At 46.5% G+C, this 26,417-nt stretch overlaps 2 protein-coding genes across 2 annotated transcripts in view; one reads left to right on the forward strand and one right to left on the reverse strand.

Moving 5' to 3' along the window:
- Positions 1–1,485: 1,485 nt before the first annotated feature.
- Positions 1,486–4,934, reverse strand: FOXE1 (forkhead box E1). The gene has a single exon (XM_059142299.1). The coding sequence runs from the start codon at positions 4,227–4,229 to the stop codon at positions 3,117–3,119; it is 1,113 nt and encodes a 370-aa protein (XP_058998282.1). The 5' UTR covers positions 4,230–4,934; the 3' UTR covers positions 1,486–3,116.
- A 295-nt stretch (positions 4,935–5,229) lies between these two features.
- Positions 5,230–26,417, forward strand: part of LOC131812584 (galectin-3-like) — a 31,281-nt gene continuing 10,093 nt past the window's right edge. Inside the window, 2 exon segments of the mRNA XM_059142300.1 lie at positions 5,230–5,354; positions 25,341–25,480. The gene's annotated coding sequence lies outside the window, so the exon portion shown is untranslated.

Below are 26,417 nucleotides of genomic sequence, written 5' to 3' on the forward strand. Positions count from 1 at the left end.
AAGTTAATTTGAAAGAAAATAAATGTTACAGCTCTGGGGCGAATTCTGACGAGCCTTGGGCAATTAGGGAAGAACGCATCTAATTACCCACAGCCCGGAGGCGCCTGCACACGACGCTGGGGGTGCAGGGCCCAGAGAGGGGCAAATGATTTTTCTAGTTTCATTAAAGGAAGAAGAAAAAGAGAAACGTACCTCCCGTTTCGGAGCCCCCGGATGGGGAAACAGGGAGGTTCTATTCCACGGTTTGGGGATTCCTAGAGTTGGAATATTCCAAGACTCCGCAGTGAAATGTTCTTAAGATCTAGAGTCCCGCGGACTGCAGGGTCTGCGGGTGACTCGGGCTGTGGTTGAAGCCGGGCGGCGGTCCCTCGCCTGCGCAGCTTCTATTCCAGGCGGGGCGGATGGCGCTCGAGCTTCGGGTGTCGAGGCCCACGGAGAGGCCGAGAAGCGCTGACGGTCCATCTTCAACGCTTTGATCCAACCCTCCCGCGTGTCCCCGTCTCTCCCGGCTGGCTCCCACTGCGCACACCCGTTCCCTGCTCCCGGTGTCCTCCCTTTCCGGGCCAGACCCTCTTCTAGGGCATAATCACACCCGACGTCCTAGTTGACAAAAGGGAGAAGGGAAGGGAAGATGCGTTCACTTTCCCATCCTATCTTTCTCGCTCCAGGAGGCTTCCATAAGACGGCGCTTTAAAAATTAAAGCCTCTCCTCCCTCCTCTGCCCAGCACTTTATAATTCACAAAGCGCTTTTCCGGAAACTCTCATCTCCTTTAACTTAAGGAGGACTCTCTGAGGTGGCCACAAATTCCCATTCACACATTGGACAGTGGAGAAAAAGGGACTGACAGTTAATGGCCAAAGCACTGGTCTTGGTAACTGAAAAAACAAAGGGTCAACTCCCGCACTAACTGGGCATATAGGCCATCCTTCCCCAGCCTGAATACCACCGTCTGGGCTCTTGCCAGCCACGGACAAAACCCTTGGGTGGAGGGCTCTCGGTTTTCCTGGTAACTGCCAACTAGGCAAAGCATCTTGACTTCTGGGCTGGGAAAGCCAGATTGTCGAGCTGCACATGAAGAACCTTCGAATTTCATTCCTGTAAGGGTCCATAGGGAGATGAGAGAGGCTCCAAACCTAGAGTCTTGCAAAGTCTGAGCTGGGTCTGGAACCTGGACCCACTGCAGCAAGGTCAGTGCTCCAGCTGACTCCTGCCTCCAGATGGTCCTTTACCACCACTGAAGTCAGGAAGGACCAGCATCTAGACCTGTGGTGTCCAATACAATAGCCATCAGCCACGTACTGCTACTGGGCACCTGGCGTGTGGCTAGTCCAAATTTAGATGAGCTGCTAGTGTAAATGCACTCCAGATTTGGAAGATTTAGTCTAAAAAAGAAAATATTTCCACAATTTATATGTTGATTGTATGTTCAAATGATATTTTGGATATATCGGGTTAAATACAATGTATTAGTTAATCTCAGCTGTTTTTAAAATTTTATTAAATGGCTACTAGAAAATTTTAAATTACACATGTAATTTGCATTACACTTCTACTGGACTGTACCGATTGAGACAAATACCCGTCTGGACGGAATCACATCACATTCACATGTCTTTTTGAACAAGATAGAGCAACTGCCAAAATTAAAAATAAAAATTACGAGTGGTTTTCAGTCTTCTCACACTATCCCCACCTCTTCCCTCGCAAGTTAACTACACAGAAGGGGGCTGAGTATCTCTTGCCAGAACTCGATCAAAGATTTTTATTAAAACAGTTCATCTGAATCCTCAGGTTTATTTGAAAGCTGCACACCGAGCCTCCGGAGTGTTTAACATTGGGAATATTCACTCCAGAATAAAAACTTGTAAGATCTCCCAAGAGAACGGTGAGAAAGTGGTTGGATTTTCTATAATTTTGGTCAGCTTGACGCTTAAAATGAATGGATACAAAACAACGTGAAAGATCCAGTTTATTTCTAAAGCTTACTTCACTGACAGCCCCAATTATTTTTTCTCTTTCCTTTTCATGAAGCAGAGGGTGCCAGGGATGGAAGAGCCAGCTCGACCAACAGAGAGCTGTCACCAAAGGGCTCCCCTGACTCCTGTGGTCTCTCTGAATTTTAGTCTGCCAGTTTGGTCCGGGGTTGCTTAATGAAAAGAAAGAATGGGCAATGGAAAAATTTATTTTTACCTGCCTCATTAGAAAACCGAATTTATGACCTAGCAGTAACAACTACCAAATGATCAGCACATCATGCTCAAAAGATTCAAGAAATTATAATATAATTGCTGCCTGGAACCAACCCAGAGACTTTAGGTTAGGCGGTTGCCATGACCTCTATTCCTGTACTTGGGAATAGGGCTAGGCCCTCGGTGGTCCCCCCTATGCTGCCAAATATGCAAGGCGGCATCCATGACGACAATGGGGCCCCTTAAAAGATCACACGGGGGTCCAATCCTGCAGCCCTCCTGTCAAACAGATGGGGGAACAGAGGGTTTGGGCGGTGAGACTTAGGTCACACATAAAGCTGAGGCATGAACAGTCTAGACTGAGTCAGGTCTGTAGTTCTTAGAGGCAGGGAAAACCAGCCCCTAGTCAAACGGAGTAGAGATTTCCCTGTTTTGTTTGTTTGTTTTTTTAAAGAGGGAGGCTACTTCTCTTGCAAATTCATCCTCTGTAACTTAAGGAAGATGCTACTGGAGCCTTTTTGTTACAGTAACCTAATCAAAGGCACAAGAGGCAGAACCGTGTAAAAAGGCCCGAGTTTCTTGCAATTTAGGGAAGAGTGAAGACGTGATTCCCCACAATGTGGATCCTAGACTCTGGCGTAGGCATTGCGCTGCGCCCCCATTATCACCCAGGACTCTCCCCAGTAGAATGTCAGAAAGGCATGTCCTTCGGAGCTTCGCCTTATCGAGGGTCCTTTGTCCCAGTCCGTGAGCCACCGCAGCCCCTCCCCACCTCCTCCCATTTCAAAAGCGAACCGTGTGTGTGGTGCACCGGTTCCTTCTACGCGGCGCTCAATCCTCTCTCCAGTTCTGTTCTCAGGTCTAGGGGATACTTAGTTCGTGTGGACAGCCGAGGTATCTGGGAATTTTCGACTGTAGGCTGGGCTCACATGGCGGACACATATCGATCCACACCGCCGGGATAGGCAGTCGCATGGCGAGCATGGTAGGCGCCTCCACTGCTCCCTCCGAGCTGCCCACCAGGATTATAGCAGGGCGCCAGAGCTCCGAACTGGCCGGGCGATGTGCGCCCATAGAAGTCCACCGCGGTTTCGACGCCACCACCGCTGCCACCCGCGGAGGGCGAGGCGGGCCCCGCCAACCGGCCAGCCGCTGCGAAGAGGGCACTGCCCGCTCCTTGCGGATACGCGCCATCCGGCCCAGCGTAGGCGGCCGCATAGGCGGAGGGATTGGCAGGTCGGGCCCCAGCGCAGCCCGCAGGCTGGTAGCCGGTGGAGGCGGCGGAAGCGCCCGCCGAGGCAAAGGCGCAGGAGCCCGCGGGCCCCGACGGCGCGGGGCCCAGTTCAGGACTGAGCGGCCGCTCAGGCACCAGGCCGAAGACGCGGCACGGACCTGGCGACGCAGCAGGGTAATAGACTGGGGGCGGCGCGCCGAGCGACGGCGGGGCATAGCCTGCGTAGACGGCGCCCGGATAAGGCGCGCGGGCCGCGGGCACCGCGCCGGGGAATATGGCGGCGGCGGCGGCGGCGGCGGCAGCGGCGGCGGCGGCCGCCGCGTCGTGCATGTAGGCTGGGTAAGTGGAGAGGTCCGAGCGCTTGAAACGCTTGCGGCGGCGCAGGAAGCTGCCGCTCTCGAACATGTCCTCGGCGTTGGGGTCGAGCGCCCAGTAGTTGCCCTTGCCTGGACGGCCGGCCTCGCGCGGGATCTTGAGGAAGCAGTCGTTGAGCGTCAGGTTGTGGCGGATGCTGTTCTGCCACTTTTTGGGGTTGTCGCGGTAGAAGGGGAAACGCTCGGTGATGAACTTGTAGATGCCGCCCAGCGTGAGGCGACGCTCCGGCGCGTGCGCGATGGCCATAGCAATGAGCGCGATGTAGCTGTAGGGCGGCTTTCCGCGCTGCAGGGGGCGCTTCCGCCGACGCCCGCCCGTGCCGCGACCCGCCGCCTCTGCCGGGACCGCGGTCCCAGCCTCACCGCGCTCCTCCTTCACGGCCGCCAGCGCCTCCGTCTGCGGCGGCGGCGGCCGGCTCTCAGCCGTCATGGCGCAGCCGTCCCGCGTCCCGGGGTGTCCCCGCCGCCCGCTGCTGTCGAGGGGCGGGGGCGGGTTTGGGAGGGGGAGAGGCTGGAAGTGCCCAAGGAAGCGGGCACTGGGCCCCACTGCGGAGAGCGCTGGGAGGCCTCGTGGGCTGGCAGGGGTGACCGGGAGGCTCGGTGCCCGCGGTGTCCGGGCTGGCTCGGTGCAGACAGAGGCTCAGGAGTGTCCCGCCCACTGACGGCTCTGCTCGTGTTCTGGAGCTCGAGGCCAGGCACCGGCAGCGGTGTTGGGACTGGGCCTAGTCCCGGTCGCGGGCTGAAGGGCCCTTTGCGCGCGGTGCCCGACGGTCAAGGGGTCCGGAAGCAGTCCTGGGGCTGGGGCGCCTGCAGCTGCTCTGTGCTTGCCGCTGATTTGAGGCTAACCTTCGAAGTCGTGCGCCCAGGGGAGGCTCCGGGCCCGAAGGCCTGAAGCGAGGGCAGTTGAGACAGGCGTGGGGCACTCCGGTGGGGGCTGCCTAGGCGGCGCCTCTGTGGCCCAGCCTGCGGAGGGCAAGGAGGCAAGATGAGCACTGATGCGGGCCAGGCGGGTAGGCCGGCGACTGTTCCCTCTCTTCACCGTTGGCCTCCGGCCGCCGAAACTGCAGGCGAGGCGCTCCCCTGCACACACCCGGACCGGCTCCTCCCTCCGCCGGCTTCTCCTCCTTAAAGGCGCCAGGAAGGTCTGGGCGGCGCCGGGTGCCCGCCCGCCCCCCGACTGCCCGCCCCCTGGGCCCGGGTGCACCTCTGCAGGTGGGAGCAGCTGTGGAGGCGCGGCGGGAGCCCCACAACGTCAGAGCGGGGAGGGCACTCGGGGCTCGCCGGGGCTGGCCTCCCCTGCGCGCCGACGGGGAGACTGAGGCCTGGAGAGGCCAGGGACTGTCTCGGGAGACCTTGGCGCGGGAATTCAGCGCTCCCGGACTTCACTAACCTCTGCAGCAGGCTGGGACCCGCAGGTGAAAAGGACCGGCTCGCTTCACTTTTTTTTTTTTTTTTTTTTGTCGGGAGAGGTGAGGAATTGCTGAGGGGGGTGCTTGGTTCTTGTGGAGCAGAGAATGGGGAAGGAAGACGACCTTCCAGTCGGCTGGCGCTTAAGGTATTTCAAGAGTGATTTTCAAACCCCAAAAACTGCCTTGCCCATTGCCCATCCTGTCCCACATCCTTCAGACGAGGATTCCTAGGCCCGATCGGGGAGGTGGCTTGCCCCAGCCTCACCTTTGCCGCTTAACGGGGCCTCACACCTTCGGCTGTGTTAAGAGGCACTTCGCCCGCCCGATCTGTGCCCGAGGCAACCACTTTCTCCATTTGGGTCCCAGATTCCTGGGCTGCACGGAGTGTTTGCGCCTCGAGAGACCTTCCGTTGCCAATTTTTAGGGAAAGCTCCCTCCCCATCACCTGTCTTTGGGTGACCTGGGTCCCCTCTATTCGGAGGACAGTGGCGCACAGCTTATAGAGGATGAAGGCTAGGCTTCTGTGCTGTCGTGGTAACCTCCTCCTCCAGTTCGCCCAGGCCAGGGAGGGCTCCAAGTGGCTCTCCGAACCCCGGGGGAAGCGGGGCAGCCCCTTCCCGCAGAGGGGCGCAAGGGCTGCGAGAGGAGGGGGCCTGAGGTGTGGGTGCTCCAGGAGCGCGCGTATCCAGGGGAAGGGGCGGGCACAGGGGGGATCCATTTGCTTCCCGGGTGTCCGGTTTCTGAGTTCTTTTCCGGCCATCCCCCAAGGTGGGACCTCCGGCCTCACCCGAGACGCCCTGCGGCGGCCGTCCTCCTAGCCTGCGTTCGCTTGGTGGTCTTGCGCGGGTAGACCTTGGGCGGGTCCTTTCTCTGAAACAGGGCCTCAATTTTCTGCTCCATGAATTGGGGGCGGGAGGGCAGATGCGGACCTCGGAGTCCTTTCTGCCTTTAGGAATCCGGGTCTTGGCGCCCATCCCAGAGGTTCTAGCCCGGGTGCAGCTTTCCGCCGGGCTGCGGGTGTAGGGCGGGACAGAGCGAGTTTCAAGAGCGAGGGCGGCAGGGCCTTCGGGGATTTTAATCGCGTCCTTGGTGGCTGCGAGCCCGCTGTAGGTTCCGCCCCGCTGAGCATTGAGGCAACTGCCTTCGGTAGAAAGAGGCAGAGAACTCAGATCCTCGCTCCGCCGACCCGGGTTTGGAAGCAGTTTGCACGGTTTGCAGGAAGACCTTCTTCCTCAGCCGATGGGTGCTTGAATGACTGGAGAGGGGCTTTTTCACTGGTTCAGTAAAACTCTGTTTCCTTCTTTCAAAGTAACGAAAAAGCAAAAATCCAGATTTCACCCTTTTACGTTTTTGCAAAAGGAAATAAAAAGTTTTAAAAAATTTAGCCAGATTACGTCATAGCAGTCTTTCAGCACTCGATTTTGTGGTTCCGTGTATTTCCAAAATTCCAAGATTCAGATTTCCAAATTTTTAAGTTTGGATCACTATCCCAACACGTTTTCATAAATCAAATAATACGATTCTGTAACTCTTAAGAATCCATGACCAGAAATCTAAATTCTTTGACTGTAATTATATTCCTATGACTTTAAGCTTCTGCTCAAAATGTAAAAGCGAATTCCTTGTATTTTGAGATGCTTGGAATTAAAATTTTATGTCTGAAAATATGATGTCACTACCGGGAACTGTGGCTTCCTTAGTTCTTAGATATTTTCACAGCTCTGAGATATATATTACTTAATTTGAATTCCTTTCTAGAAATATCTGATTAGAAGATCTGGGTTGCTTAAATGCACTTCTCTCTTCTTCCTTAATTCGAAAATGTTAGTACTGGATCCAAAGAATTACAAGATGTCAGTACTGGCTCCACTGTTTTGTAACTTGAAGACTAATTCTGATAATTCCTGTAATAGTCATGACTGTATGCTTTAATGATTGGTCTTTATGATTCTTTACTTTTAAGCTCCAATAATTATGACTAGAAGCCTCATGTCTCGGGATTTCTTGATCCTCAATGTTTTGTGTCTGTGAACCCATTCTTCTAGAATTCTGATTCCTTTTTCTCAGACTTTGCTGCTACAGAGCTACACCTGTGCATCAGATCAAGCGTTAGCATCCTGAGATTATTACTTTCTAAGGTCAAGATTTTCATGAACAAAGAAGGATCCTAAAGATTCTATTCTATAGATGTTTTATTCTCGTAAGACATTTCAAAATTCTGTACTTTGAAGAGTCTGTAAGTCCATGAGGCAAAATTCGAAGTAAATGATTTGATGAATGAACTGGGACAGTTAACCGTTTGGATCAAAACTCTGCAAACAGATCCCTCAAGATGCCAGGGCATTTCTTTGCTTTTGTCTGGTCAAGTCCTCCCTCTTCTCTGGTATAGTGTTCCTTAACATTTGTGGAGGGTAGCACATGCCACTGAGAATCATTTGAAAGCCATAGATTAGGTTCCAGCCCCTTGGAGGTTATTCTCCTAGTTTAGAAGGGATGGGTTAGCATAGACATGGACCGGTGCTGGGTGATTTCCATCTCCTTTGCACCTGCTTCCAGCCCTCAGAGTATCCCCAGCATACCCCTTTGGAAAAACCCTTTTTATGTTCAGTTTTTAGGGGGAGGGAAGAATGCTGGCGATCTGTAGAAAACCATGCAGCTCTTCTCCAGGAATTACTTTCCTGAATTTTGAAGTGCCCTCAGCTTTGAAGTGCCCTTAGAAGTTTTGTAAATACAAAGGAAGGGATTCGTGGAGTTATGGGAAATTCCTTCATAGCCCTTGAACCAGATGCCCTTCATGCAGATGCAGAGGTAACTAGCTCTTCTCCCTAAGGAAATCTTGGAAATACAAGTTGGAAGGAAACTAGGCCCAGATCGCCAAAGGGACTTGCTTGAAGTCTTGCATCTTGGGACAGCCGGGAACACAGTGAGCTCTGTTTGGTTTACTCTAGGACAATCAGGATCAGCAGGCTGTATGTCTTCAGAGAGCATCAGACAGAACACTGCCACAAAGGGGGTCTCGTGTCACAGTGAGCCCAGCCCAGCCACGGATAGCTGCAGTGCTGCTGAGTGAGAGCTCTGACTACAGCTAGCTCAATGTTGGCCCAGAGACCTTGAGCCATCTGCTTCTCTTTTAGGCCTCAGTTTCTGCATCTGTAAAGTGGGGGATCCCCTACCTGTCCCCCCTCTTCCAGAGAGTCAAAAGAATGGAGCAGGATGCTTCGCTGCGCTGTGATTGTTTTCTCCACCTTTAAATTGCTTTCAGGGAAAAACTTGGACCTTGGGGAGCGAGAAGCTCCTGGGGGAAAGTGAGGTCATTCTCACTCATGGGGGGAGATAAGACACACTCCTCAAAGTAGCGGTTGATTAAAGTAAAATGTTTTCTGCAGCTTAGCCCAGAGTTTTTAGATTTTGAGGCCCCTTGGGTGTGGCCTTTTTCTGCGAGTAGCATGACACAGGGACCCCCAGAGCTCGGTAGGGGCCACACAGCTTTGAGCCCTCTTGCCATTGGTTCACCTAAACGCTCTGAAAGCAGAATTAGGGTCACTCTCCGAGATAGATTGCAGGAACTAGGGCTGAGAGAGGTGCCTTCTGCTTCCTACCCACCACCCCCCCTGCAATCCCCGGGGCTAGCACTCCACCATCTTCCTGGCTCCTGGCGACAAAGCACCTCTTCCTTGCCTCTCGTCTTTCTCTGCTCCCAATCCCTGCTCCGTAGTCTTCTCCCAATCTTTCGGGCGAGTCCCTGGAGCGGAGAGCTCTTGAGCTGCCTCGGGCATCCTGGAGCTGTAAAGGGCGGCAGAAAGGGCACCCCCCCCCCCCCGCCGCCCCTTTCCACCAAGGGCGTGGACTTTGCCCTGCGCGCAGGGCGGATCTGGGACAAAACCGTGCCTGAGCATGGGTCTGGACCTCACACCCGCCCAGGTTAGCTCTGCCACCTGTTCTCGGGTGCTCAGCGAGCTTTCCCAACGAGGGACCGAGGAATGCAAAGCGCGATCCTGGAAAGCTCAGACCCAGCGGGCCACCGGGCTGACAGGAGCTTGGTGGTGGTGGTGGTGGCAACGAGAGCTAGACTGTGGGTCTTCTCAGTGTGACAGGTAGGCGCACCTTGCTTAGATTCTGGCTCAGGCGCAGACCTCTGTGGATCGTCCGGCATCCACATTTCTTAGATTTTTCCGTGTTCTCTGCAAGGCTTTGGGACTCGGAGAAGCCCATAGTTGGCATGGAAAATCATGGATATTTATGTCGAGGTAGAGTTCCTGGTTTGCAAGACAATCTCAAAAAGACTGATGACTACTGCCTTTCCCTGCAAAGGGGAAGTGCCCTAGGCTGTATTCTAGTTTAACCCCCTGGCGCACACAGGAAGAGACCGTACCCTGTTCCCCCCTCCAGGCAAAGGTAGGCCCAGAGCAGAGACTGGCATCCTTGACGTCTCCTGCAGCCCAGTGTGGGAGCCCATCAGGATGTTTCCAGGTCCCTGGCAGCTGGCTGAGTGTGGGGCTAGGGGTGATTAGAGCTTGGCTGGGTTCCCCAGACAGGTCCCCTCACTAACCCAACACCACTGGCTGCCTGGTTGCTCAGAGCCCAGGGGCAAGGGCTGCAGTGGTCTGGGGGAGTTGGAAGATACTTGTACCTGGGGAGCAAGTGCCGGTGTCCCAGCTCAACTCTGGCCTCTTTCCTTAGGGCATTTTGGGGCCTCTTGTATATCTCCAGGCCTGGGAGTGTGTGTCTCTCTGGTCTCCCCTTCTATCTTTCTGCCTCTGTGGGTGAGTAGGCATGTACCTGTCCTCCCTTTCTGGGAGCGTCTCTTCAGAGTCGCTCCCAAGGAGAGCCACTGGTGGGAAGTGGGGGGGGGGGCTGCACACTTCAGCCAGTGCCAGGCTGCCCACACCCATGTCTTACCCTGCAAAGGATGGTGTGACAATGGCAAGAAGGGATGGAGGGTTGTCCGGTCAGGAGGGTGCTGCAGCTGGTGGGAGTCCTGATCCTTAGCCTTTCAGGGCCAAGTCCTCTCAGAGCCCTCTGCTCACTCCCCTCTGCTGAGCCTGGCCTGAGGAAAGGGGACACAGGGTTACCAGGTGCCAGCCATCTGGACAAGTCTAAAGCTCCAGGCATTCCTCAGCAGGACACTCTGTCTCTGCATCAACCAGGCCACTTGGCTGCTCAAGACCCTCAGTGGCTCCCCTTCATCCAAGGCAAGATCAAGTGCAGCTCAGGGCCCTCCCTGCACAATGAAGCCCCTTCCACCCCTCTTCCCTTCCTGGGTCTCACTGCCCCCAGCTTCAGGTACTCCCACCACATCTTCTCTAGTTCCTTTGTGTAAGTTCATGCCCTCAGCCTGGGGAAGCTGCCCCTTCTCCCCACCTCAGCTCAAATGTCTCCTCTTCTGGGAAGTCCTCCCTTATCTGCCTGAGAAAGTGAAACACTCCCTCCTTGAACCTGCCCCAGCATGTTTGGATTTTGGCACTTGTCACATATTTTGTGGAGTAATGATTTGGTTATGTGGCTGTCTCTGTTCTTCTCTGGGAGCTCCTTAGTGGCAGGAACCGGGACTTAATGCAACTGGGCACCCAGGTCATCAGCACAAGGCACAATGTGGCCCTGCTATGAGAGCCATTTAGTTAGAGTTACCCAGGCCAGGGTCAATTCCTATCTCTGCCTCTTCCTAGCTGTGTGACCTTCGACCACTTATGCACTCTAAGCCTCAACTTTTCGACCCATAGAATGGGGATGATACTAGTGTCCTAAACCAGTTGTGAAGGTTACTAATATTGCAGTACTCTTCTCCATGCGGACACTTTTAAACCCTTTACGTATTTTGAATACACGAATGTATCAGGACACGGGCATGTCTCAGGCCTGTCCCTAACTGGGCTTTGGGGTATATCCAGGAGAGCAGGCAGAGCACTGGATCTGAAAGGCGTAACTGGATAAGTGTGGCTACAGAAAGAGGGGACCCCCAGGTGCTAAGCAGGACATGAGAGAAGGTGAAACTTAGGGCCTTGAGTTTGCATGCAGACTTGGTTTCTGCCCAGGCAGATCTGGCCCAACCTTTTGGCAGGAGGACTGGGGAAGGCTTCAGCATCGGGCTGGGTATATTCAGAAGCATAGTCTTTAGTTTTGAAGCTGTCCATGTGCTCCACCCATAGGGTGGGAGTCCAAGGGCTGTGGGGCTGGTTAGATCTGGGCTTGCCCTCCTGAGGTGTGTTTGGACATACTCCAGGAGTTGGAAAGAGATGAGAGGCTGGTGCTGGGGTCCTTTTAGAGGATCCCACCTCCTGCCGGTGGTATATGTGGCTTTCTGTCTTCCCTGACCTCTGGCCAGGCTAGACTAGCCCCAGATGGGGTGGCCAGATGGACTCCTGGAACTTGGCTCTGGGTCAGTGGAATAACAGTAGTGAAACCTCTCGCAGGCTTCTATTTTTTCCTTTTCCAATGTTCTAACGTTCTCATAGATGCCAGGTACTTCCTGTTTGTAGTTTGTGGAGCTGCCTGTGATCATTGCTGGGGGGGGAGGCAGTTTTCTGGCCAGGGATGATCGGCATTGGCTTTACCCAATGAATAAGGTGACCCAAGCTCAGGTAAGTAGCTCTGCCTCCTTTTCCAGGTTCACTTGGCTGACCACCTCCTAGTCCTCCTCCCTCAGGAACTGGGTTTCTGTCATTTATGGTATTGAAGTAACCTAAATGGACTAACAGCAATGGAAGACTTTCACCGAGAAGAAAAGAATGTGTCCTTCACATCACAGAGTAGTTCTGTTTAGCATTTTGTCCATGTTTTAGAGGACCTAGAAGGCAAGCTGATTGAGCTTGTGGCTGACCCCCCACCGAGGTGCTGATGCTGGAAGTTGATAGATGTGAGACTCAGAATAATCACCAGGTTGGGAGACTGAGCCAAAACCAACAAAGGAGATATTTTTAAAAAGTGTTATGAAAACATTGTAACATTACAGGAGACAAAACAGGAAGAAAAAGCCACTCGCATGCCAATTACCTCTCAATCACCTACTAGGTTTTCCTATGTTCTGGTTTTTCTTCTTCTTTGTGTTCTTACACTTGTATGTCTGTTTGCATAGGTATAATCACAGTGTACTACAATTCTGTAGCCTTCACCCACAATGCATTTGCATTATTTTGTAAACATAACTGCATGTTACCCCTTACTTTCCATGTCTCATCTACAATCGTGAGCAGAATGGTCTAGTGTTGACTTAACCCTATCATGCTCAATGGGCAATTAGGTAGTTCTCAAGATCTTTGATTTAGGTGATACCATGAATGTGTTTGTATAAAGAGCTTTTTATTTCTTTTGACATATCCTTAAAACAAATTCCTAAGAGTGAGATATATGGCCAGGAATGTTTTTATGGCTCTTAATATAGTGCTACCAAATTATCTCCAAGGCATTCTGCAACTTACTACAATCAAGATAATTAACATATCCATTATCCCTGAAAGTTTCCTTGGACCACTTGGTTTATCTGCTCCACCCTGCCTCTCCGTAGGCAATTACTGATCTACTTAGGCACTGTATTTTGCATTTAATAGAATTTTATCTAAATGGAATAGCAACTGTATTCTTTTTGTCTGGCAGCTTTCTCTCAGCATAGGTATTTTGATTCTCATCCATGTTGTGATATCAATAGTCAATTCCCTTTTTAAAAAAAAATATTTTTTTTTGCTAAGTAGTATTCTATTATATGGATACACACAATTGTTTCTCTATTCACTTGTTGATGGACATTTGGATTGTTTCCATTTTGGCTATTACAGACAAAACTGCTATGAATGGTTGTGTAGAAGTCTTTGTGTAGACCTATGTATTTATTTCTCTTGGGTAAATATCTAAGAGAGGAATGTCTAGGTCAGATGGTAGATTATGTTTAGATTTTTAAGAAGTTGCCGGAATTTTTCACAAAGTGGTTGTAATTTCACTCATTTCTACTAGCGGTAAATGAGAATTCCAGTTGCTCTACCTCCTCACCAATATTTGATATGTTCAGTTTTTCAAAATTTTACCCTTTTTAGGGGCGCCTGTCTGGCTCAGTCAGTGGACCATGAAACTCTTGATCTCAGGGTTGTGAGTCTGAGCCCCATGGTAGATGTAGAGATTACTCAAAAATAAAATCTTAAAAAAAAAAGTACCCTTTTTAGTGAGTGTACTATGTACTAGTATCTCATTGTAGCTTTAATTTGCATTTTTCTCAGGATTAATAATATAGTATTTATTGACATATAACAAATTACCCCCAAATCAGTGGCTTAAAACACCAAACATTTATTATATCACAGTTTCTCTGGGTCAGGAATCTGGGTATGGCTTAGCTGGGTGTTAGAGGAAAATTGGGAGAGAAGAAGTAAAAAGACAAAGGGCTGGAAAAGTGGACAGAAGAAAAATGAATTAATAGACTTAAAAGAATTATTGTTCAGCTCAAAGTAGTTGTTCTTAAACTGATTGTCAGGCTGTAGTTCTATAGGTTGGAGGAGTTTGTTCCTGATCATTCTGGGAAATGGAATGTTTGTTGAGTAAGGTACCTGTAATAGGGGTTTGAATAGGAGCTATATGTTAGTTCATTTAATCATTCCTTAGAACAGTCCCATTTTACAGATTGAGAAATTGAGATCTGAGAAGTGAAGTAAAACTTGGCCAAGACCATCTACCTGAGATGGATTTGAGCTCCCTCTTTCTTGCCAGAGCCTGTGCTCTTACATCACAGTACCCTGGTATATTTCTGTGTTAAGATACTTCCAACTCTGCCTCTTGGTGTCCTTTGCCTCCAGAGCCAACGAGATTTTTCTGAGAAAGTTCTAATGGCCAGTAAATAGTGCAGCTCCTCTCATCACTCAGATCTCTAGTTGTGGTAGCCCAAGTGTTGGTGGAGCTTGAGCCATGTTGCAAAACCTCCCACCTTCCCCAAGCCTAATAGACTCGAGTGGCCTCCATGAGGCCGACCTCACTTTTTAAGAAGACTGTAGGTCTTTGCTCTGGCTACCTCTGTGAATGATTTTTGCCCCATAATGGAAGTCACTCGTCGCCCAGCCCAAGAGGTCCTCTGCCCTGTCAGCATCTACCCTGGTCTAACACCCATAGATATAATAAGTCTTGGATGTGATGCCACTTCAAGTTTTAGCTCCAAGCAGTAAGTGGGTTTGGGAAGGTCCAGTCTTCTCTCCAGCCTTAGTTTTTCAGCTATCTCCTTGAGGGAGAGGATCTGGTTGGCCGCATCAGAACCCCATAAAAGAGTACAAAGTCTGTTCCAGTCTCTAAAAGCACTAGGCATTTTCTATTGATGAAGTTATTCATAGGTCTTGCATTAAAACTATGTCACACATAAAATGCAGATCCATTTACAGAAGTCACTAAAGTTTTATTTATTTATTTATTCTTTCTTTTTTTTTCTTTTAATATTTTTTAAATATATATTTTTTAATTTATTTAATTGACAGAGAGAGATCACAAGTAGGCAGAGGGGCAGACAGAGAGACAGAGAGGAGGAAGCAAGCTCCCTGCCAAGCAGAGAGCCCGATATGGGACTCGATCCCAGGACCCTGAGATCACGACCTGAGCCGAAGGCAGAGGCTTAAGCCACTGAACCACCCAGGTGCCCCCAGAAGTTACTAAAGTTTTGGCCATATTTTTGGACATGAAATTCCTCAACGTTTACAAAAAAGTGTATCTACCGTTCATGTATGTGTGTATGTTTTAAGAACTGTGGAATTTGTACTTGTTAAGAAAAGGATCCTCACTCTCAAAATGATTGAGAAGCACTAAGAGATTCCCTATCACTTCTGTAACCAGAGGGAGTAATATTAAACATATTTAACATATTTAACAACCACAGTGTTTTTCAATGAGTATAAAGTTACAGTTATATAAGGTGAGTAAATTATAGAAACCTGCTGTGGGACACTTAACAATACAGCATTGTGAACTAAAAATGTGTTAAGAGGGTAGATCTCATGTTAAATATTTTTTTTAAGAAATTTTATTTATTTATTTTACAGAAAGAAAAAGAGTGCACATGTAAGCACATAAATGAGGAGCAACAGAGGGAGAGGGAGAGCAGGTTCCCCACTGAGCCGGGAGCCCGATGTGGGACTCTGTCCCAGGACTCTGGGATCATGACCTGAGCCAAAGGCAGATGCTTAACGCCTGAGCCACCCAGGCACCCACATGTTACATGTTCTTTTTTTTTTTTCCTTGAACTTAGTGCCATTTTATTATTATTTTTTTTTCTCAAGGACTGAAAATATTTATTTTTTTATTAACATATAATGTATTATTTGCATCAGAGGTACAGGTCTGTGATTTATCAGTCTTACTCAATTCACAGTGCTCACCATAGCACATACCCTCCCCAATGTCCATCACCCATCCACCCCATCCCTCCCACCCCCCCCTCCACTCCAGTAACCCTCAGTTTATTTCCTGAGATTAAGAGTCTCTGATGGTTTGTCTCCCTCTCCTGTCCCAGTTTTCCCTGCCTTCCCCTATGAGTCTCTTGTCTTGTCTCTAAAATTCCTCATATTGGTGAGATCATATGATAATTATCTTTCCCTGATTCACTTATTTCGTTTAGCATACTACCCTCCAGTTCCAACCACATTGTTGCAAATAGCAAGATTTTGTGGTTTTTGATGGCTGCATTATATTCCATTGTATATATATACTCCACATCTTCTTTATCCATCATCTCCTGATGGACATCTGGGTTCTTTCCACAGTTTGGCTATTGTGGACATCATGTTACATGTTCTTAACACACACACAGGAGTATAGTAATTCTTTTGGAGGAGATGGATATGTATGTTACTTTGGGATGATGGTATCACCAGTGTATCCATATAATCAAATTCACCAAAATGTGTGCATTAAATATGTGCTGTATTTTGTGTATCTATTATATGTCAATAAAGCTGTTGAAAAAAACCCAAACCAACAAGTCAGGGGTATTGATCAACCAGAATATAGGCACTGGAACAGAGGCAAATCAGAATGAAGGACTGCATTACAGCCTCCCTCCCCTCCAGGGTTTCAGGCTTTAACCCTGCGGTCATAGCACCTTGGGAATCCCAAGAAATCCCAGATGAGGTGTTGAGACAACCTGGACAGCTGGGAGCATGGATATGGGTGGGGGTGGGAGTTTAGATAGTTGCTGTTTACCTATAGAGCATCTCAGTATTTCGATACCTAAGTATTCAGAGATTGAGTGGAGGTCATCCTTCAGTTGCTGCACCGACATGGCATACTGTGCCTGGGCACTGGCTTCGACTCCTGCATCCCTGTACAGCTGACTTCCCAAGGTGCACAGTACCCATCTGCCCCAAATTTGACTTTTAAATACTGGGCAGTTTTCCACCCAGGTGGTAAACTTGTGACGCTCCAAAGCTGGTTATGGTCAAATGAGCTCATCTCTTCTTCACTCCCTGCATACAAGTGAGCTGTGTAAATGAAAGGAGTCAGAAGTTGGTTCTGGGTTCACATAGCAGCTCTTCTGCTTTTTTCCATATGCTTTCTAGGGCACTGACCTCAGTTTTGTAGTCAGTTAATGGGATGGTGACATCTGTCCTGTCTCCCTCATAGGGCTGTGTTGAGGTTTAAATGACAGGAAGGAGAAGTGCTTTGCCAACTGTAAAGACTGTGCACACATGAGCGGGTCTCTGTTCCATAGGCTGGAGGATCTGAGATCTGAGAATGCTGCTTGTCTGCTTCGGATCAAATCAGGGGTTGTAGACCTGAATGTTCCCTGACTGTTCTCAGATGTGATCATAATATAGCTTCAGCTTTTTATGGGGAGGGGAAGAGTGGGCCGCAAAAAGTGTGATCTTTCTTCTCCCTTAACTCTGCAAAGTTACAGCTAGCATGGACTGCTAGAGACTACCGAATTCATACCCTTCATTTTATAAATGGGGTCGCTGAGGTCCAGAGAGGGCCAGTGAGTGGGCCAAGACCACAAAGTGAGTTAGTGGTGAAGCTAGAACCGGGTCTGATGCTCAGCTCTTTACATCACAACGTATAACGTGTCTTGTGGCAAACCACTCATTCACGTTTTCATCCATTCAACAGCATTATTGTGTCCCCACTAAATGGCGGGGTCTGTGCTATTTTGGGGATAGACAAGTTGGGTGCAATTCTGCTGTCTGGTTGCATATGACCCTGGGTAGAGAATGCTCTTTCAGTGTCCTGAGAGGGGACCAGATAAAGTGTTACCTCTATAGGTCTGGCAACCTTTTGGGGAGGGGACTGGGGTCATTTTTGAGAACAGTCAGGAAAAGTGTGGTGCGGAAGCTCAGTGATGCTGACCTAACACCAGTCAACAACCAAGCATCTTCATCTCCAGCCACTTGCATCACCAACGCCGATGTTGAGGCCTCAAGAAGGGAAGGGATACAACAAGGGTCTCAGAACTGGAAAGTGCCCGTGCCCCTTTGAAAACAGGGTGTGATTCCAGCACCTTGTGGATCTTGTGAACTGGTGCAATTTAGGTAGAGAGAACATGGGTTTGGGTGCTGAAGAGACCTGGGTTCAAATTCCAGCTCTGCCATTTCCCAGCTCTGTGAGTTTGGGTCAGTTACTATTTTGAGGACTTTTTCTCACATGCAAAAGAGAGAGAACAGGGTACTTACCTCCCAGGGCTCCTGGGAAGGTGAAATCAGTGCCTTGGACTGGAGCTTCTAGCTAGGGCCCGGCATGCAGCGGGCACCTCATACATGTTTCTTTGCTGCCCTACAGCCCTTCCTGTGGGCGGCTTATCGGTAACCAAGGGACCAAGTACTCCTGGCTCTCTGCTCCTGAGCCCTGTGCTTCCAGGGGAGAGGCCTTGAGGATGTTCCTCAGTTGAACTATAAGGGCGGTGGCAAAGGTGACGTTTGCTGAAGGCTCAGACCTGCAAATTGGGGCTCTCTCCCCCAAAGTGCTCTCTTGGGCTCTCTCTGTCTCTCTCTAATGGGTGGGGACTCCTCGAAGCTCCCTTAGGCTCAGTTTGGATGCCCAGAGCCAGTGCCATGCCTGACTGCACAGGGTGTCAGTTTTGCCCTGTGCCTGCTGCATTCCGGCTGCGTATGTCAGCACCTTATGAAAATCTTCCAGGTCTCGGCTTTGAATAGCCCCTTGGCTGCCTAGGAGGGAAGAGGCTGCCTCTGTTTTGCCTGTCAAATCCTCCGCTTTGTCTGTCTGCGAATAGGTAGGCCAGGTCCCCTGACATAATACCGCCGGGACCATTGCTGTCAAGGCTGATTTTGTCCCGCTCAGGCTGAACAAACAGCCGTTCAGACCCACCAGCAGAGGCCGTGCGTGGCAGGAGCTGCTCTTCTCCCCAAGCAGTTTGATGACAAGCTCTAAGCAGAGGCCGACTGCCCCAGCGGGGAAGGGGCTGAGCTCTGACTTGCCTCTCCCAGCCACTGCCAGTCTTCCTTTCCTCGCTGAGTCAAACCTTCCAAAGGACTCCCACCTTCGCTCTGGCACTGGCTGCGCCTGTAATACAGGGAGTGGGCAAAACGAGAGGGAGACCCTGATCTAGAAAGAACCTGGAAAACGCATAGAGAACCCGATAACCTGCCAGATTTCTTCTTCTGCCTTAACTGCTAGGAGCCCTGGAACATAACTTAGTACTGGAGGCAATAGTGAACTCATCCCAATTGCCTGGTAACATCTTTAATCAAGTTTTCTTTAATGTACTTTTTTTGGTGATGGTAAAATACACATAACATAAAAGCTACTGGTAGTGACAGCCGGTACGTGGGCAGTGCCTGCAACCACTGCCATTCTCTAGCTTCGGAACTTTTCCATCACCCCGGAAGGAAACTGTTGACCCATTGAGCAGTCCTTCCCTGCTCTTTCACTTGTGAGACAGCACGGGCATCCTTGTGAAGTGAATAGGGGGTACGGTCTCTAAACACAAGTCATAAAAAAGAGAGAAGTCGTAAATTTTATTGCGTTAACTAGATGCATTCACTTTTTATTTTTCCATATTCACTTTTGTTCCCTTCTCTTCTTTGTTAAAATAGGGACTGAGTTATGACTCATTTCGTTTCTTTCTTTCTTTTTTAAGACTTTATTTATTTATTTGACAGAGAGTGAAGAGGGATCACAAGCAGGGGGAGTGGGAGAGGGAGAAGCAGGCTTCCCACTGAGCAGGGAGCCCGATGCAGGGCTGGATCCCAGGACCCCGAGATCATGACCTGACCTAAAGGCAGACACCTAATGACTGAGCCACCCAGGCGTCCTTGCGGCTCATTTCTGATTTGGCTGTGTCATTGCAAATTCCCTCCTTTCTTCTCGCTGCCTTTCCGCTCTTTCTTTTTCCCTTCCTTCAGACCTTCAGATCTATTGTCTATCTAACCTATCATCATTCCCGGAAAAAATCTATGAAAAAAATCTATGAAGTATGTCTGTGTCTATCTATCCAGCCATCTATCCATCTATCTGTCTGTCCAATCTATCTATGTCATCTATCTTCCTACTCTCCCTCCATCTCTCTGTGCCTCTCTTTGTAAACCGAGATCATTGGCTCTCAGTCTTGTGCCTCAGAATCACCTAGGGGTTTTAAAATCTGTTGCTTGGGCCCCATCCCAGGCCAGCTGAAATAAAAACGTTTGGTGTGGGACCATCTGTATATTTTTTTTTAAGAGTTCTCCCAGGTGATTCTGATGCATAATGAAGGTTAAGAATTATTCACCTAAATTAACTTCTCTGATGATACTTATCCTTCTGCAGAAACTTTTTATTTCAGTTCTGGTCCTCTGTTGGTCTCTTTTTGTTGTTGTTGTTGTTGTTACATAAATAGCTATTTACCACATGTAACGGTATATAATCTGCCTTCTAACAGTATGTATAAACAACTTCCCATGTACTGAAATAATTTCTAGGAGCATTATCTTAAAGGCTGCCTAGTATTGTATGTACTAACATATATGTGACATTTACTTCATCAGTCTCCTCTTGGGATTTTGATTAGAATTATATCAAATCTATAAATGAATTAGGGAAATTTTATGTATATTTGATAAATTTTTTTCACTTAACTTAAAAGTATGAAATTTTGATTGTAGATAAAAACAAAAACAAATGATGCGTACCCCGGGTACTCATTGTCTGGCTCCAACAAGTGGTCACTCCTATTTACTTCTGCCCTAGCCATAGCCCCATCTTATTCTATAATCCTATAATTCTGAGACAAACCCCAAACATCATATAAATTTATCTGCAAATATTTCAGTACGTATCTCTAAAAGAAAACAAAACACCAATAGCATTGCTGTGCCAAAATAAAAGAAATTAACAGTAATCCCTTAATATCATCAAAGGAAGCCTGATGGCTTGTGATGGTTCAGATATCCAAATGCCTCATAAAGGTATTTGTTTAATTTTTACATTTTGTTTGGGATTAAAATTTTTCTTATTGTGCTCATCAACCTTAGAATTGTTTTGATTGGTCTTAAGTCTCATTTATTATATAAATTCCCAAACCATCTTTAATTTTTTTCCTAGAGATTTATTTGTCAAAGAAACTGGATTGTTGGTCTCATAGAGTTTTCCACATTATGGACTATATTTTTATGGTGTATTTTATCTTATTTCTCTGTCTTCCATATTTCCCATTCATTGGCGGCTAGGACTTAAAGTTTATATATTTAACCTTCCAATTTATGAACGTGTTTTATTCATCACTTTAAATTGGGTTTTCCTTAATGTCTATCAATAACATTTTCTATTTTTCTCCATAAAAGTCTTGCATATCTTAAAATTATTTCTAATATTTGTTTTGGGGCTTGGGGGATAAAATTGGAAATGTTAGCTGTTCTTTTTCTTTTTTTCCCAAGCCTTATTGTGATATAACTGACATATAACATTGCGTAAGTCTCAGCTGTGCAATGTGATGATTTGATACAAATATGTTGTGTATATTGCAAAATGTTTACCGTGGCTGAGTTACTTACATTCTTCACCGTACATAATTACATTTTTTGTTGTGTTGGTGAGAACATTAAGATCTACTCTCTCAATAATTTTCAAAAATACAATACCCTATTGTAATTACCATGCTGTACATTAGATCCCCAGAATTTATTGCTCTGATGAGTGAAAAGTTTGTATCCTTTGATCAACATTTCCTCCAGCCTCTAGCCCCTGGCAATGACCAATCCACTCTCTGTTTCTAGGAGTTTGACTTTTTAGATTCCACATACAAGTGAGAGATTATCCAGTATTTATTTTCCTTTGACTTAAGAAATGTTAACTCTCCTTAAATTGTCCTTTCTACTTGTTTGTTGCTGATGGCTACAAATACAACTATTTTTTTTTTTTTACCTTTGATTTTTAACAGCAACTGGTTAAACTTGCTTAAAACTCTAATAATTTCTTTTAAAGTTCTTTGATTTTGGGGGAGCCTAGGTGGCTCAGTAGGTTAAGCCTCTGCCTTCGGCTGGGGTCATGATCTCAGGGTCCTGGGATCAAGCCCCGCATTGGGCTCTCTGCTCAGCGGGGAGCCTGCTTCCCTCTCTCTCTCTCTGCCTGCCTCTTCGCCTACTTGTAATCTCTGTCAAGTAAATAAATAAAATCTTAAATAAAATAAAATAAAATTAAGTTCTTTGATTTTTAAATGAAGATAATCACATAGTTGTATAATTATATAATCTGAATAACAACAGTTGTTTTATATATATTTGTTTCTTCTATATATATCTATGTAACTTTTTTTCCTTATTGCTTTCAGTGCAGTAATGAATGGAAGGGATGATACTGAGCATCTTTGGTTTGATCTCTATTTTATTTTATTTTAAAGATTTTGTTTATTTATTTGTCAGAGAGAGAGAGCGAGCACAGGCAGACAGAGAGGCAGGCAGAGGGAGAAGCAGGCTCCCTGCCGAGCAAGGAACCCAATGTGGGACTTGATCCCAGGACACTGGGATCATGACCTGAGCTGAAGGCAGCTGCTTAACCAACTGAGCCACCGAGGCATCCCTGATCTCTATTTTAAAAGAATTTTTAATGTTTCACAATTAAATGTTCTATTTTGCTGTAGGTTTTCATTTGTTTGTTTTTGATATACTTATCAGGTTAGGAGGTTTCCCTCTATAACCAGATTTTAGGAAATTTTGTCTTAAGTTGGATGTTAATTTTTCAAATGCTGTTTCCCCATCTGTTGAGATAACCACATTCTTAATCTGTTAATATTAATCTGATTTTTTTTAATGTTGCACCTTGCATTTTGTGAATAAACCTTAACTGGAACATAATGCATTAGTATTTTTATACATTGTTGGATTTGTTTTGCTAATATTTTGTTTGGAATTTCTGCATCGAGCTCATCTATAAGGTTGGTCTGAATGATCTTTTCTTTTAATGTTATTTTTAAGCTTTCATATCAAATTATATATAAAATATATTGTATAGTATAATATATTGTATTATATATTGTATGTACAATGTATATGTACAATATATTGTATGGTATAAAATAATTGGGAAAATAGTTACTTGTTTTCTTTTCTTTTTTTTTTTTTTAAAGATTTTATTTATTTGACAGAGAGAGATCACAAGTAGACAGAGAGGCAGGCAGAGAGAGAGGGAGGGAAGCAGGCTCCCTGCCGAGCAGAGAGCCCGATGCGGGCCTCAATCCCAGGACCCTGAGATCATGACCTGAGCCGAAGGCAGTGGCCTAACCCACTGAGCCACCCAGGCGCCCAGTTACTTGTTTTCTATTAGAATTATTTTTTCTTGGGGTGCTTGGGTGGCTTGGTTGGTTAAGCATCTGGCTCTTGATTTTGGCTCAGGTCATGATCTCAGGGTTGTGACGTCAAGCCCATGTAGGGCTCCGTGCTCAGCAGGGAAGTTGCTTGAGAGTCTCTCTCTCTCCCTCTGTCCCTTGCCCTGCTTGTGCTCTCTTTCTCTTAAATAAATAAATAAGTCTTTTTTTAAAAAGGAATTATTTTTCTTAAGAGTTTGATGGAATTTGCTATTCAGATCTTCTGAGTTTTTTCCCTTTGTAGAAATTTTTTCAACACTTAATTCAATGTATTTGATCATAGGACAACTTGATTTTGTATTTCTTCTTTTTTTTTTTTTTTTTTAAAGATTTTATTTATTTATTTGACAGAGAGAAATCACAAGTAGATGGAGAGGCAGCCAGAGAGAGAGAAAGGGAAGCAGGCTCCCCGCTGAGCAGAGAGCCCGATGCGGGACTCGATCCCAGGACTCTGAGATCATGACCTGAACCGAAGGCAGCGGCTTAACCCACTGAGCCACCCAGGCGCCCCAATTTTGTATTTCTTCTTAAGTCATTTTTTAAAATATTAAAAGATTTTTTAAAAGATTTTATTTATTTATTTGACAGAGAGAGCGAGAGAGGGAACACAAGCAGGGAGAGTGGAGGAGGGAGAAGCTGGCTTCCTGCTGAGCAGGGATCCTATGAGGGACTTGATCCCAGGACTCTGGGATCATGACCTGAGACCAAATCATTACCTGAGCCTAAGGCAGATGCTTAACAACTGAGCCACCCAGACGCCCCTATTTTTTGAAGCAGTTTTAGGTGCCCAACAAAATTGAGTGAAAAGTACAGGCAGCTCCTACATTTTTTTTCTTTTTTCTTTTTTTTTTTTTGGTATTGTTTTTTTAAAAATTATTATTATTTTTAAAAAGATTTTTTATTTATTTAACAGACAGAGATCACAAGCAGGCAGAGAGGCAGGCAGAGAGAGAGGAGGAAGCAGGCTGAGCAGAGAGCCCCATGTGGCACTCGATCCCAGGACCCCGAGATCATGACCTGAGCCGAAGGCAGCGGCTTAACCCACTGAGCCACCCAGGCGCCCCTAAAAAATTATTATTTTTTAATTTTTATTTTTTAATTAACATATAATGTATTATTAGCCCCAGGGGTACAGGTCTGTGAATCGCCAGGTTTACACACTTCACAGCACTCACCATAGCACATACCGCCGTCCCCAATGTTGTAACACAGCTCCTACTATTTTCCACCAACTCCCTCCCCAGCCATCCCCATTATCTCTATGTCTAGCCAGAGTGGTACAGTTGTTATAATTGATGAACCAACATTGATACATCATTATCAATTAAGTCCATAGTTCACATTAGGCGTCACTCTTCGTGTTTACATCCCATGAATTTTGACGATTGTATAAGGAAATGTAGTCTTCGTGACAGTATATAGAATAGTTTAACTACTCTAAGATCCCCTTTGGGGGGTGGGGTGGAAATCCCCTGTGTTCCACCTGTTCACATCTCCCTGCCCTCAACCACGGCACCTATCTTTTAATGTCCCCATAGTTTTGCCTTTTCCAGGATGCAATGTGGTTGGAATCCTACAGTATGGAGTCTTTTTTAGATGGGCTTCTGTCTCTTCGTAGTATGAGATTCCTTTATGTTCATGGCCTAATGGCTCATTTCTTTTCAGCACAGAATAATAATATCCCATTGTATACAAACACCACAGGCTATTTATGGATTCACTTACTAAAGGACATCTTGGTTGCTTCCAGTTTCGGCAATTATGGATAAAGTTGCTATAAACACTTATGTTCAGGTTTTCATGTAGACATCAGTTTCAGTCCATTTGGGTAAATACGAAGGATCATGATATCTGGGTCATATGGTATAGTTTGCTTAGTTTTATAAGAAACTACCAAACTATCTTCCAAAGTGACTGTACCATTTCACATTCCCATGAGCAGCGAATGAGCTCCTTGATACTTTATACCTTTGCTAGTACTTGGTGTTGTTAGTATTTTGGATTTCTACCATTCTGATAGGTATGAAGTAGTATCTCAGTGTTATATTAATTTGCAATTCCATAATGATGTATAATATCACTTGCCGTTTGTATATCGTGTGTGTCTGTGAAGTATCTGTTCAAATCTTTTACCCATTTAAAAAATTGGGTTATTTTCCTAGTGTTGAGTTTTTAACATTCTTTGTATCTTTTGGATAAGAATCAAGTATCAGATTTGTCTTTTGCAAATATTTTCTCCTGATTTGTAGCTTGTCTTTTCATTCTCTTATCAGTGTCTTTCACAGAATAGAAGTTTTCAATTTTAATGAAATTGTCTAATTTATCTATTTTTTCTTTCATACATCATGCCTTTGATTTTTTTTTAAGAATTTATTTATTTATTTGACAGACAGAGATCACAAGTAGGCAGAGAGAGAGGAGGAAGCAGGCTCCCCACTGAGCAGAGAGCCCAACACAGGGCTCCATCCCAGGACCCTGGGATCATGACCTGATCTGAAGACAGAGCCTTTAACCCACTGTACCACCCAGGTGCCCCACCTTTGATGTTTTATATAAAAAAGTCATTGCCAAACTCAAGATACATCTATATTTTCTCCTGTGTTATCCTCTAGGAATTTTATTATTTTGAATTTTACATTTTGATGTATGATCCATTTTGAGTATTATCCATATGTTGTGAGGGATGTAAGGTCTTTGTCTAGATTTTTTCTTTTTTAACGTGTAAATGTCCAGTTGTCCCAGAATCATTTGTTGAAAAGACTATTCTTTCTCCATTGAATTGCCTTTGCTCCTTTGTCAAAGATCATTTGATTATTTGTGTGGATCTATTTCTGGACTGTTTATTCTATTCCATTGATGTATTTGATTTTTGCTTTGTTTTGTTTTTGCCAATACCATTGTCTTGATTACTGTACTATTTAAAAAAAAGATTTTATTTATTCATTTGAGAGAGAGAGAGTGCATGAGTGGGGTGAGGGGTAGGGGCTGAGAGCAAGGGAGAAGCTGACTTCCCTCTGAGCAGGAATCCCTATGCGGGGCTCGATCCCGATCCTGAGATCATAACCTGAGCTGAAGACAGATGTTCAACTGATCTCTGTTTGTCAAATAAATAAATAAAATCTTAAAAAATAAAAAAAAGAAAGTCACCTGGGTCTTATATAAAGTTATTGATTCACATTTTTAAAAATATTTTATGTATTTATTTGACATAGAGATCATAGAGATCACAAGTAGGCAGAGAGAGAGGAGGAAGCAGGCCCCACGCTGAGCAGGGAGCCTGATGCAGGGCTCGATCCCAGGACCCTGGGATCATGACCTGAGCCAAAGGCAGAGGCTTTAACCCACTGAGCCACCCAGGCACCCCGATTCACATTTTTTACTTTCAAAACTCTAGTATGTTACTTTATTGTCTTTCACACTACTTTTGTAGATAGAAATTTGAAGCTGATTGAGCTGATTTTCTTCT

This window comes from Mustela lutreola, chromosome 12 (genome assembly GCF_030435805.1).
Source record: "Mustela lutreola isolate mMusLut2 chromosome 12, mMusLut2.pri, whole genome shotgun sequence".
NCBI classification, from domain to species: Eukaryota; Metazoa; Chordata; class Mammalia; order Carnivora; family Mustelidae; genus Mustela; species Mustela lutreola.